General features: G+C 53.5%; 1 protein-coding gene across 1 annotated transcript; it reads right to left on the bottom strand.

Moving 5' to 3' along the window:
* Window positions 1-2,417: 2,417 nt before the first annotated feature.
* On the bottom strand, window positions 2,418-9,596 carry LPAR5 (lysophosphatidic acid receptor 5). Its single transcript, XM_038767931.1, has 2 exons — window positions 9,468-9,596; window positions 2,418-3,969 (listed from the first exon to the last, which is right to left on the bottom strand). The coding sequence occupies exon 2, from the start codon at window positions 3,727-3,729 to the stop codon at window positions 2,650-2,652; it is 1,080 nt and encodes a 359-aa protein (XP_038623859.1). The 5' UTR covers window positions 3,730-3,969; window positions 9,468-9,596; the 3' UTR covers window positions 2,418-2,649.
* Between the last annotated feature and the right edge of the window lie 3,022 nt (window positions 9,597-12,618).

Here is a 12,618-nt window from a genome sequence, read left to right as displayed (position 1 = left end):
TCAAGGATCCTTATTGAGCGCTCACTATGTGCAAAGCACTGTACTAAGCACTTGGGATAGTACAATACGACAGTGTGCATTTAGCTTTAATTCGATTTGTTCTGACGATGCCTGTCCACATGTTTTGTTTTGTTCTCTGTCTCCCCCTTTTAGACTGTGAGCCCACTGTTGGGTAGGGACTGTATATGTTGCCAACTTGTACTTCCCGAGCGCTTAGTACAGTGCTCTGCACACAGTAAGCGCTCAATAAATACGATCGAATGAATGAATGACAGAGTTAGCAGATGCTTTCTCTGCCCACAACGAGCTTGCACCTCTCTCTTTAGGAGACTCTTCCTCTCCCCCTCAGCCTCCCCTCCTGCTTCTCCCCAAACCAGGATCCTCCAGAAGGGGATCATTCATTTATTCATTCAATCGTATTTATTTCGAGGAGGTGGGGAACCCAGAGGGGAGTTGGGGTCAGGGAGGGAACCCAGATCCCCTTAATAAACTCTGGACTGTGGGCAGGGAACGTGCCTACCGACTCTGTTATACGGTCAATCAATCAATCGTATTTATTGAGCGCTTACTGTGTGCAGAGCACTGTACTAAGCGCTTGGGAAGTACAAGTTGGCAACATAGAGAGACAGTCCCTACCCAACAGTGGGCTCACAGTCTAGAAGGGGGTCCTCTCCCAAGAGCTTACTACAGTGCTCTGCGCACAGACGGCACTCAATAGGTACTATTGATTGATGGCAGGATCCTTGAAGGCGGGAATCCTGTCTAATGATTACATCGTTCGCTCACACGCGTTTAGAACAGTGTTCTGCAACCAGAGGACCAGGATTGAATTCTTTCCAACACTCCGCCGCTATTCCATGCCTCACCCCCCCGGACCCCAGACACCCCCCAACCTCCAGCAGGATGGGGATCGGGAGTTCAGGGGAGCCGGATCTTCAGGGCACGGAGATGGGCAGCCCATGGGGCACCTCCGAGACCCAGAGCGAAGGAATTGATTGTAGTGCAAGGGATTTGTGCAGCGCCGTTTGCCCTCTTTCGTTGAGAAGCAGCGTGGCTCAGTGGAAAGAGCCCGGGGTCTTGGGTTCAAATCCCGGCTCCGCCAGTTGCCAGCTGTGTGACTTTGGGCGAGTCGCTTCACTTCTCTGGGCCTCGGGGACCTCATCTGTAAAATGGGGATTCATTCATTCAGTCGTATTTACTGAGCGCTTACTGTGTGCAGAGCACTGGACTAGGCACTTGGGAAGCACAAGTCGGAGACATATAGAGGCGGTCCCTACCCAACAGTGGGGGCTTACAGTCTGGAAGGGGGGGACGGACAACAAAAGAAGACATATTAACGGGGTATAATAAATGGAATGAATATGTACAAATCAAATAAATGGCGTGGTAAATCCATGCAGGCATGTATACAGGGAAGCAGCGTGGCTCAGTGGGAAAAGCCTGGGCTTTGGAGTCAGAGGTCATGGGTTCAAATCCCAGCTCCGCCATCTGTCAGCTGTGTGACTTTGGGCAAGTCATTAACTTCCCTGTGCCTCAGTTACTTCATCTGCAAAATGGGGATTAAGACTGTGGGACAACCTGATCACCTTGTTACCTCCCCAGCGCTTAGAACAGTGCTTTGCACATAGTAAGCGCTTAATAAATGCCATCATCATCATCATACACGTGTGCAGGTGCAGTGGGGAGGGGAAGGAGGTAGGGTGGGGGGAGGGGGATTAAGACTGTGAGCCCCCATGGGACAACCTGATCGCCTTGTAACCTCCCCAGCGCTTAGAACAGTGCTTTGCACATAGTAAGCGCTTAATAAGTGCCATTATAATAATAATTATTATTATTATTCCGAGCCCGGATTGGCAGGAGGACGAAGCCTGAACCCGTTTTAGGGTTGGCCACCAGGGGGCGCTTTTTCCCCTTGTAAATCACACCGGGGGATCGGGGAGAAGAGGAATAACGGCTTTCCTACACACACACGTACACAACACACAACACACACCACACACACTTGAGGCGGTGGGAGGAGGGGCTGGTGAGTAAGTTGTCCAACTCTCCCTCCTAGCCGCCTCCCACCAGTCACCCTCGTTAACGCTTTGGGCCTCGACAGGCTGCTCACTTCCTTGCAGCCGTTCCCGCCCCACCGGGCCTGTGGCGGCTGCTTCCTCTTTCCCATCCCCTCATACCCCACCCGGGGTTTCCCCAGTAGCTGCTCTTGGGACACACCAATTCATTCATTCGAGCGCTTACTGTGTGCAGAGCACTGTACTAAGCGCCTGGGAAGTACAAGTTGGCAACACACAGAGACGGTCCCTACCCAACAGTGGGCTCACTTGCAGCACTCTGCCTGCCGCCCACCCCCCCCGTATACGCACACGTACCCGGGCCTGGCACTAACGAACGGGAATCTGGGTGGGAGAACCAGCTGAGGGCACAGTCCTCGACTTTATTGTGTGTGTCCCCCCCCCCACTCGCTGCCCCTCCGCGACCAGCAGGGGAAACCGAGGCACGAGATGGCGGGGGTGGCACCGGCGGAGGACTAGCAGCGCCAGCCCCGATCTCCCGGGTCCCTCGACGGCCCCTCGCCTCAGTTCCCAGCGGCGGAGGGGAGTCAGCTGGTCCATCCTCCGCCGCCGCCCGCACCGGGGACGGTGGTCATCAGATGGCCGAGTCCTTCGCCGCCAGGACCGAGGCCTTCTCGGGGGGCAGCCGGCGGGGCAGCAGCTCCCGGCTGGAGGCGGCGGTGTCGGAGACGCGCCGTCCCTCGGGGGCCGTCAGCCGGGTCCGCGTCCCGTTGCTGGTGTCCCGCGGGGCCGGGCCCAGCCCCCGCAACGTGTTGCGGAAGCCCTCGGCGCTGAAGTAGTAGACCAGCGGGTCCAGCACGCAGTTGGAGCTGGCCAGGAGCACGGTGACCACCAGCGCCTGGCGCACGCTGGCCCGCACCGCGTCCCCGCCCCGCACCCACTCGGCCCGCAGGGCCCCGTAGGTGGCCAACACGCTGTTGTAGGGCACGAAGCACAGGAGGAAGATGACCAGGTTGGCCAACAGCAGCCGCACGGTCTTCCGGCGCCGCTGGCTCCTGGTGGCCGCCGGCCGGCCCAGGGTCCAGAACACCCGGACGGACGAGTAGACCACGGCCAGCAGCGGCAGCAGGAAGCCCAGCACCCCCGCCAGCAGGACCAGGGCGGGCAGGGGCCCCTGCCACAGCTTGTCGCTGAAGCTCTCGAAGCAGAGGTGCGCGGTGGCGTTCCCGTGGAGGCACCGGGCCGGGCGGTGCACCCAGGCGGCGGGCACGGCGCAGGCCAGGATCAGCGCCCACACGGCCAGGCAGAGCAGGCGGGCCACCGGGGGCCGGCGCAGGTGGCGCAGCCGGAGGGGGTGCACGATGGCGGCGTAGCGGTCCACGTTGATGAACGCCAGGAAGACGCAGCTGCCGTACATGTTCATCTGGAAGATGGCGCCCGCCAGCTGGCACAGGATGTCCGGGTAGGGCCAGTGGTGGCGGGCGTAGTAGGACAGGCGCAGGGGCAGCGAGAGGGTGAAGAGCAGGTCGCTGGCCGCCAGGTTGCACATGTAGACGCTCACCACCGAGTGGACGCGCAGGGCCCGGAAGAAGACCCACAGGGCCAGGGCGTTGAGCGGCAGGCCCACGGCCAGGATCGTGCTGTAGCCCACCATGTGGAGTCGGTGGTTGGCGCGGTAGTCCTGGCACCGGGGCAAGGTGGCGTTGTCCCCCATGGCCCGCGGAGGGGGCGGAGAGGCCACCTTGGCGGGGGTCACAGCGGGCACCGGGGTACCATCGGCCGCGTCGGGCTGGGAGCGCCCGGCCGGCTAGCTGGAGGGAAGGCCGGGCCTGGCAGCCGGGCTGGGGGGGTCCCGGGTGGGTGGCGGGCTCACGGAGCCATCAGGCCCCGGCGTGGGTGCCAGGGGCGGGTTTGCGCTGCCTTTGCTTTTCCCAGCTCCATCCGCGGGAGGAACCTAGAAAGGGAAGGAGATGGGTTGGGAGTGAGTCACGAGTTAGGGGGTCTCTTTCTGTCTGTCTCACACGCATACACGCACCCTCGGGAAGCCCCACACCCGTGTCAGGCGCACACCGAGAGCTGTGACAACCTCTGCCTACACAGATGACCCCCAACACAAATGCTGTTTGATCCCCAGGTCCGTGTGAGACACCCCCACACACACACTTCCATCACTCTCCTCCTTCCCCTGCCCCGGCCTCGCTGGGGGGCGCGGGGCGGGCACGGTGCCAGGCCAGATGGTGATGCGGGCCCCCCAGCCCTCTGCCAGCAAGGAGAGGAGGAGGAAACAGGAAGCGGGGGGGGGGGGGGGTGGCGGTTAGAAAGGGAGAGGGGCCCGGAAAGACCCCCACGTGGGAGCCCCCCGACGGCCCCCTCCTCCCCCCCAAAAAAAGGGGTGGCTTGTGGGTAAGACCCGACTCCGGGGGGCGAAGGTCCCAGAGGTCCCCCCCCCATCTTACCTCCTTCCCTTCCCCACAGCACCTGTATATATGTATAAATGTTTGTATATATTTATTATTCTAGTTATTTATTTATTTATTTTACTTGTCCATATCTATTCTATTTATTTTATTTTGTTAGTGTGTTTGGTTTTGTTCTCTGTCTCCCCCCTTTAGACTGTGAGCCCGCTGTTGTGTAGGGACCGTCTCTATATGTTGCCAACTTGGACTTCCCAAGCGCTCAGTCCAGTGCTCTGCACACAGTAAGCGCTCAATAAATACGATTGATTGGATATATGTTTGTACATATTTATTATTCTATTTATTTATTTTACTTGTACATGTCTATTCTATTTATTTTATTGTGTTAGTATGTTTGGTTTTGTTCTCTGTCTCCCCCCTTTAGACTGTGAGCCCGCTGTTGTGTAGGGACCGTCTCTATATGTTGCCAACTTGGACTTCCCAAGCGCTCAGTCCAGTGCTCTGCACACAGTAAGCGCTCAATAAATACGATTGATTGGATATATGTTTGTACATATTTATTATTCTATTTATTTATTTTACTTGTACATGTCTATTCTATTTATTTTATTGTGTTAGTATGTTTGGTTTTGTTCTCTGTCTCCCCCCTTTAGACTGTGAGCCCGCTGTTGTGTAGGGACCGTCTCTATATGTTGCCAACTTGGACTTCCCAAGCGCTCAGTCCAGTGCTCTGCACACAGTAAGCGCTCAATAAATACGATTGATTGATGGATTGATTGATTGATTGAGACCCTCTCCCTCCCCTGCGGATCTTCCCGGGGGCGGCTCGCCCCCCGTCCCGGAGGGTCTATTCATTCATTCATTCATTCAGTCGTCTTTAATTGAGCGCATACTGTGTGCAGAGCACTGGACTAAGCGCTTGGGAAGTCCAAGTCGGCAACACATCTAGAGACGGTCCCTGCCCAACAGCGGGCTCCCAGTCTAGAAGGGGGAGACAGACGACGAAACAAAACCAAAAGACGGGCTTTTGTACTTTTGTACTTCCCAAGCGCTTAGTACAGTGCTCTGCACATAGTAAGCGCTCAATAAATACGATTGATGATGATGATGATGACGGGCCACCTCCTCCCGCTGGCCTCCGGGCGGGCAGAGGAGGGGCGACGGGGGGAGGGAGGGAGGGAGGGTCTCATTTCAACCCGAGCCCGAAAGTCCAGAGGCGCAGCCTCCCCCTGCCCGCCCACCCACCAATCAATCAATCAATCGTATTTATTGAGCGCTTACTCAATCAATCAATCGTATTTATTGAGCGCTTACTGTGTGCAGGGCACTGGACTAAGCGCTTGGGAGGTACAAGTCGGCAACACATAGAGCCAGTCCCTACCCAACAGCGGGCTCACGGTCTAGAAGGGGGAGACAGAGAACAAAACCAAACCTACTAACAAAATAAAATAAATAGAATGGATATGTACAAGATAAATAAATAAATACATAGAGTAATAAATATGTACAGACATATATACATCATCATCAATCGTATTTATTGAGCGCTTACTATGTGCAGAGCACTGTACTAAGCGCTTGGGAAGTACAAGTTGGCAACACATAGAGACAGTCCCTACCCAACAGCGGGCTCACAGTCTAAAGGGGGGAGACAGAGGACAAAACCAAACATACTAACAAAATAAAATAAATAGAATAGGTATGTACAAGATAAATAAATAGAGTGAGTAATAAATATGTACAGACATATAAACATCATCATCATCAATCGTATTTATTGAGCGCTTACTATGTGCAGAGCACTGGACTAAGCGCTTGGGAAGTACAAATTGGCAACACATAGAGACAGTCCCTACCCAACAGTGGGCTCACAGTCTAAAAGGGGGAGACAGAGAACAAAACCAAACATACTAACAAAATAAAATAAATAGAATAGGTATGTACAAGATAAATAAATAGAGTGAGTAATAAATATGTACAGACATATAAACATCATCATCATCAATCGTATTTATTGAGCGCTTACTATGTGCAGAGCACTGGACTAAGCGCTCGGGAAGTACAAATTGGCAACACATAGAGACAGTCCCTACCCAACAGTGGGCTCACAGTCTAAAAGGGGGAGACAGAGAACAAAACCAAACATACTAACAAAATAAAATAAATAGAATAGATATGTACAAGCAAAATAAATAAATAGACTAATAAATATGTACAAACACATATCCATATATCCAGGTGCTGTGGGGAAGGGAAGGAGGTAAGATGGGGGGGATGGAGAGGGGGACGAGGGGGAGAGGAAGGAAGGGGCTGAGTGTGGGAAGGCCTCCTGGAGGAGGTGAGCTCTCAGCAGGGCCTTGAAGGGAGGAAGAGAGCGAGCTTGGCGGATGGGCAGAGGGATTGGGGGCATTCCAGGCCCGGGGGAGGACGTGGGCCGGGGGTCAATGGCGGGACAGGCGAGAAGGAGGCACGGGGAGGAGATTAGCAGCAGAGGAGCGGAGGGTGTGCAGAGCACTGTACTAAGCGCTTGGGAAGTCCAAGTCGGCAACATCTAGAGCCGGTCCCTACCCAACAGCGGGCTCACAGTCTAGAAGGGGGAGACAGACGACAAAACCAAGGACCATTGGCAGAAAAAGAGCCGGGGTGCGGGAGGGGGGGATTGTGGCCGCAGGCAAGGCCTCCCCTGATGGAGGGACCCCCCCATACCCCCCCATCAGACCTGTCCGGCCCCGGCTGGCCTCACCTGCGCCCTCCCGATGCCCTCTGCGCTGTGCCACCCGACCAGGCCTGGCACTGCCAGTCTCTGCCTCTTTCGGGCAAGAAATGAGAGCAGGAGGGGCTGGGAACCCTCCTCTGGAGTTCCTCGGTGGGGTGGGGTGGGGGAGACCTCCTCCTCCCCCTCTCCATCCCCCCCTTCTTACCTCCTTCCCTTCCCCACAGCACCTGGATATATGGATATATGTCTGTACGGATTTATTACTCTATTTTACTTGCACATATTTAGTCTATTGATTTTATTTTGTGAATATGTTTTGTTTTGTTGTCTGTCTCCCCCTTCTAGACTGTGAGCCCACCGTTGGGCAGGGACTGTCTCTATATGTTGCCAACTTGGACTTCCCAAGCGCTTAGTACAGTGCTCTGCACATAGTAAGCGCTCAATAAATACGATTGATTGATTGATTTATGTTTGTACGTATAAGAAGAGGCTGGGGAGGACCTCCTCCTCCCCCTCTCCATCTCCCCCCCCGCCCCTTACCTCCTTCCCTTCCCCACAGTACCTGGATATATGGATATATGTCTGTACGGATTTATTACTCTATTTATTTTACTTACACATATTTAGTCTATTGATTTTATTTTGTGAATATGTTTTGTTTTGTCCTCTGTCTCCCCCTTCTAGACTGGGAGCCCACCGTTGGGCAGGGACCGTCTCTATATGTTGCCAACTTGGACTTCCCAAGCGCTTAGTACAGTGCTCTGCACATAGTAAGCGCTCAATAAATACGATTGATTGATTTATGTTTGTACGGATTTATTACTCTATTTTACTTGCACATATTTAGTCTATTGATTTTATTTTGTGAATATGTTTTGTTTTGTCCTCTGTCTCCCCCTTCTAGACTGTGAGCCCACCGTTGGGCAGGGACCGTCTCTATATGTTGCCAACTTGGACTTCCCAAGCGCTTAGTACAGTGCTCTGCACACAGTAAGCACTCAATAAATACTATTGATTGATTGATTGATGTTTGTACGTATAAGAAGAGGCTGGGGGGTGACCTCCTCCCCCCCATCCCCCCCACCTTACCTCCTACCATTCCCCACAGCACCTGTATATATATATATATATATGTCTGTACAGATTTATTACTCTATTTTACTTGCACATATTTAGTCTATTGATTTTATTTTGTGAATATGTTTTGTTTTGTCCTCCATCTCCCCCTTCTAGACTGTGAGCCCACCGTTGGGCAGGGACCGTCTCTCTATGTTGCCAACTTGGACTTCCCAAGCGCTTAGTACAGTGCTCTGCACACAGTAAGCGCTCAATAAATACAATTGATTGATTGATTTGTTTGTACATATTACTCTTACTTGCACATATTTATTCTATTGATTTTATTTTGTGAATATGTTTTGTTTTGTTGTCTGTCTCCCCCTTCTAGACCGTGAGCCACTGTTGGGTAGGGACTGTCTCTATATGTTGCCAACTAGGACTTCCCAAGCGCTTGGTCCAGTGCTCTGCCCACAGTAAGCGCTCAATAAATACGATTGAATGAATGAATGACCCCCGGACGCCCCCACCCCAAATCTCAGGTCTTCTCTTCCTCCGGGGACTCTTTCCTCCTGGGACCCCGGAACCCAGGCCCGGGACTCCTGCCCTTTGACCCGGCCTCCGGGAGCTGGGAGACCAAAGTGGAGTCCCGGGGCTCTTCAGCCGGACAGGCCTGAGGGGTCCGACCCCCGCCCCGGGACCCCCGGTAGCCGCCCGCCTCCCCCCATCCCGGGAGCCTAGACGGTCTCCGGCTTCTTCTGCTCTCCAAGGTCTCCAGGAAAGGAAGTTGCCCAACTTTCCTCGGTCAACGCTTGTGCCGCGCGACGGGAGAGTCTTACTGCAGTCTAACCTCACTCCCTCCCGCTGCAAGGCCAGTTTGGTTCTCGGTGGAGGGACGAGGGGAAACGTGGCTTCAAACAGGCTGCAGCGGGACGGTCACCCCAGGACAGGCCCCCCACTCGGGGCCGTGGGGCACCCCTCCCTCCCCGCTGGGGAGGCCCCCGTTCCTTCTCACCTCAACCAAAATCTCCCAAGCCTCGGCTTCACGTCCACACTCCGGCAACTCCCTCTCGTTCATTCATACAACCGTATCCTCCGAGCGCTTACCGCGTGCAGGGCACTGTACTAGGCGCTTGGGAGAGTTCGCTACAGCAAGAAACGGACGCCCTCCCTGTCCACCACGAGCAGTCTCCCTCCTTGACCGCTCTTCTCTCAGTACACTCCAGCTCGGGCTCTTCAGCCCTCTCGAACCCGCATACTCACTGCGGCTCGTTCTCGACTGGGCCACCACCGACTCCTTGTTCACGCCTCTCCCTCGGTGACAGACCACTGCTCTCTTCATCTTCTGAGACCACGCTTCCTCACCACTGGCTTTAAAGCACTCGACAACCCTTACTGAAAACACATCTCCTCCTGGAAGCCTTCCCGGACTAAGCCCCACGTTTCTTCGTCTCCCTGACTCGCTCCCTTCGCTCTTCCCCCGCTCCCGGCCCCACAGCACTTTTATATACGCAGTGAGCGCTCAATAAATGTGATCGAATGGACGAAGGAATGAATGCAGGCCCCCCCTTACTTCACCTCGCTATTCTCCTACTGCACCCCAGCCTGAACACTTTGCTCCTCCAACGCTAACCTCTTCCTTCGTACCGCGATCTCATCTTTCTTGCCGCAAACCTCTCACCCCCTCCTTGCTTCCGCCCTGGAATCGACGGTGACTCTCGCCGGCTTCAGAGCCTTCTTCGAGAAGCAGCGTGGCTCAGTGGAAAGAGCCCGGGCTTTGGAGTCGGAGGTCACGGGTTCAAATCCCGGCTCCGCCAACTGTCAGCTGGGTGACTTTGGGCCAGTCGCTTCACTTCTCTGGGCCTCAGTTACCTCATCTGTAAGATGGGGATCATCATCATCAATCATCAATCGTATTTATTGAGCGCTTACTGTGTGCAGAGCACTGTACTAAGCGCTTGGGAAGTACAAATTGGCAACATATAGAGACAGTCCCTGCCCAACAGTGGGCTCACAGTCTAAAAGGGGGAGACAGAGAACAAAACCAAACATATTAACAAAATAAAATAAAATAAATAGAATAGATATGTACTATAGATACTTAACTTCTCTGGGCCTCAGTGACCTCATCTGTAAAGTGGGGATTAAGACTGTGAGCCCCCCGTGGGACAACCTGATCATCTTGTAACCTCCCCTGTGCTTAGAACAGTGCTCAGCAAGCACTTAAATGCCATCATTATTATTATTTACGGCTTAATGGAAAGAGCCCGGGCTTGGGAGTCAGAGGACGTGGATTTGAATCCCAGCCCTGCCACTTGTCTGCTGTGTGACCTTGGGCAGGCCACTTAACTTCTCTGTGCCTGTTACCTCATCTGTAAACTGGGGATTGAGACTGTGAGCCCCACATGGAACAACCTGATTGCCTTGGATCTACTCCAGCACTCCAGAACAGTGCTTGGCACGTAGTAAGTGCTTAACAAATACCATAATTATTATTCTTATTCTAAGGATGAAAACTGTGAGCCCCCCGTGGGACAACCTGATCACCTTGTGACCTCCCCAGCGCTTAGAACAGTGCTTTGCACATCGTAAGCGCTTAACAAATACCATTATTATTCTTGAAGGCACATCTCCTCCAAGAGGCCTTCCCGAACTAAGCCCTCCTTTCCCACTCCTTTCCGTGTCGCCCTGATTCGCTGTCCTTATTCATCCCCCTCTCCCAGCCCCACGGCACTTCATCATCATCAATCGTATTTATTGAGCGCTTACTATGTGCAGAGCACTGTACTAAGTGCTTGGGAAATACAAATTGGCAACACATAGAGACAGTCCCTCCCCAACAGTGGGCTCACAGTCTAAAAGGAAAAGGCACTTGTGTACATATCGGTAGTTTATTTATTTCTATTAACGTCTGTCTCCCCCTCTACACCGTGTGCTCCTTCTGGGCAGGGAATGTGTCTGTTTAGGGTGGAATTGGACTCTCCCAAGCGCTCAATAAATAGGATTGATTGATTGATTTGATTACACTCCTCTGTGCACGCTAAGTGCTCAACAAATTCGATCTTCCCTGATCGATCCGACCTCTTCCCAAGCTCCACGTTGGCCCTTCCGGGCCACCTGAGCACTTACCCTCCTAACTTCCTTTTATTTGCCTTTTATCTTTTAGACTGTGAGCCCACTGTTGGGTAGGGACTGTCTCTATGTGTTGCCAATTTGTACTTCCCAAGCGCTTAGTACAGTGCTCTGCACATAGTAAGCGCTCAATAAATACGATTGATTGATTGATTGATTGATTGATTGATTTGTCACAGTTCACTTTCTGTTTCCCTGCCACCCAGCCAACGGGAAAAGCACAGGCCCGGAAACCGGAGGACCTGGATCCTAATCCGGGACCCATCCCTTGCCCGCCGCGGGACCTTGGACCAGTCGCTTCGCTTCTCTGCCTCAGTTTCCTCAACTGCCAAGTAGGGATTCAAGAACCGTACTCCCTCCTATTTAAGATGTGAGCCCCACGTGGGACGGGGCCCGTGTCCAACCTATCTTGTATCATCATCATCATCAATCGTATTTATTGAGCACTTACTGTGTGCAGAGCACTGTACGAAGCGCTTGGGAAGTACAAATTGGCAACATATAGAGACAGTCCCTACCCAACAGTGGGCTCACAGTCTAAAAGACTGTGATTGTATCTGAGAAGCAGCGTGGCTCAGCGGGAAAGAGCCCGGGCTTTGGAGTCAGAGGTCACGGGTTCAAATCCCGGCTCCGCCAACTGTCAGCTGGGTGACTTTGGGCAAGTTACTTCACTTCTCTGGGCCTCAGTTCCCTCATCTGTCAAATGGGGATTAAGACTGCGAGCCCCACCAGGGACAACCTGATCACCTTGTAACCTCCCCGGCGCTTAGAACAGTGCTTTGCACATAGTAAGCGCTTAATAAATGTCATTATTATTATTATTATTATCTTGTATCTACTGCAGGGTTTAGAACAGCTGATGACCCACAGTAAGCGCTTAGCAAATACCATTTAAAAAAATCAACAACAGCCCCTGACCTGGTATTCCCCACACCTTGGACCCCACTGTCTACTGTCTGGACGGCAGTGTTCCCTTCTCCACAGTCTGTAGACCGCCCCCAAACCCCTGCCGAGTACCTCAGTATCCCCTACCCTGCCCAGTGTCTCCTCTCCCTTACCCCTCTCCCCCTTCCCCAGCCGGAGTCTCCACCCCAGCCCGGCCAGACAGCTTCCTCTTCCCGGGACATTCCCTTCACCGGGAATGCCCACGCCACCTCTTTTCCCCCTTCCCTTCTTCCAACCACCGCTGCTCACCACCTCCTCAAAGCCTTCCCAGATTAACCCACCCTCCACCCGCTAACCGGACGCCTGCGGCCAGACTGGATCTTGTGGATGTGGGTTT

Source organism: Tachyglossus aculeatus, chromosome 27 (assembly GCF_015852505.1).
Source record: "Tachyglossus aculeatus isolate mTacAcu1 chromosome 27, mTacAcu1.pri, whole genome shotgun sequence".
Taxonomy (NCBI): domain Eukaryota; kingdom Metazoa; phylum Chordata; class Mammalia; order Monotremata; family Tachyglossidae; genus Tachyglossus; species Tachyglossus aculeatus.
This window is presented reverse-complemented; position numbering and strand designations above follow the sequence as displayed.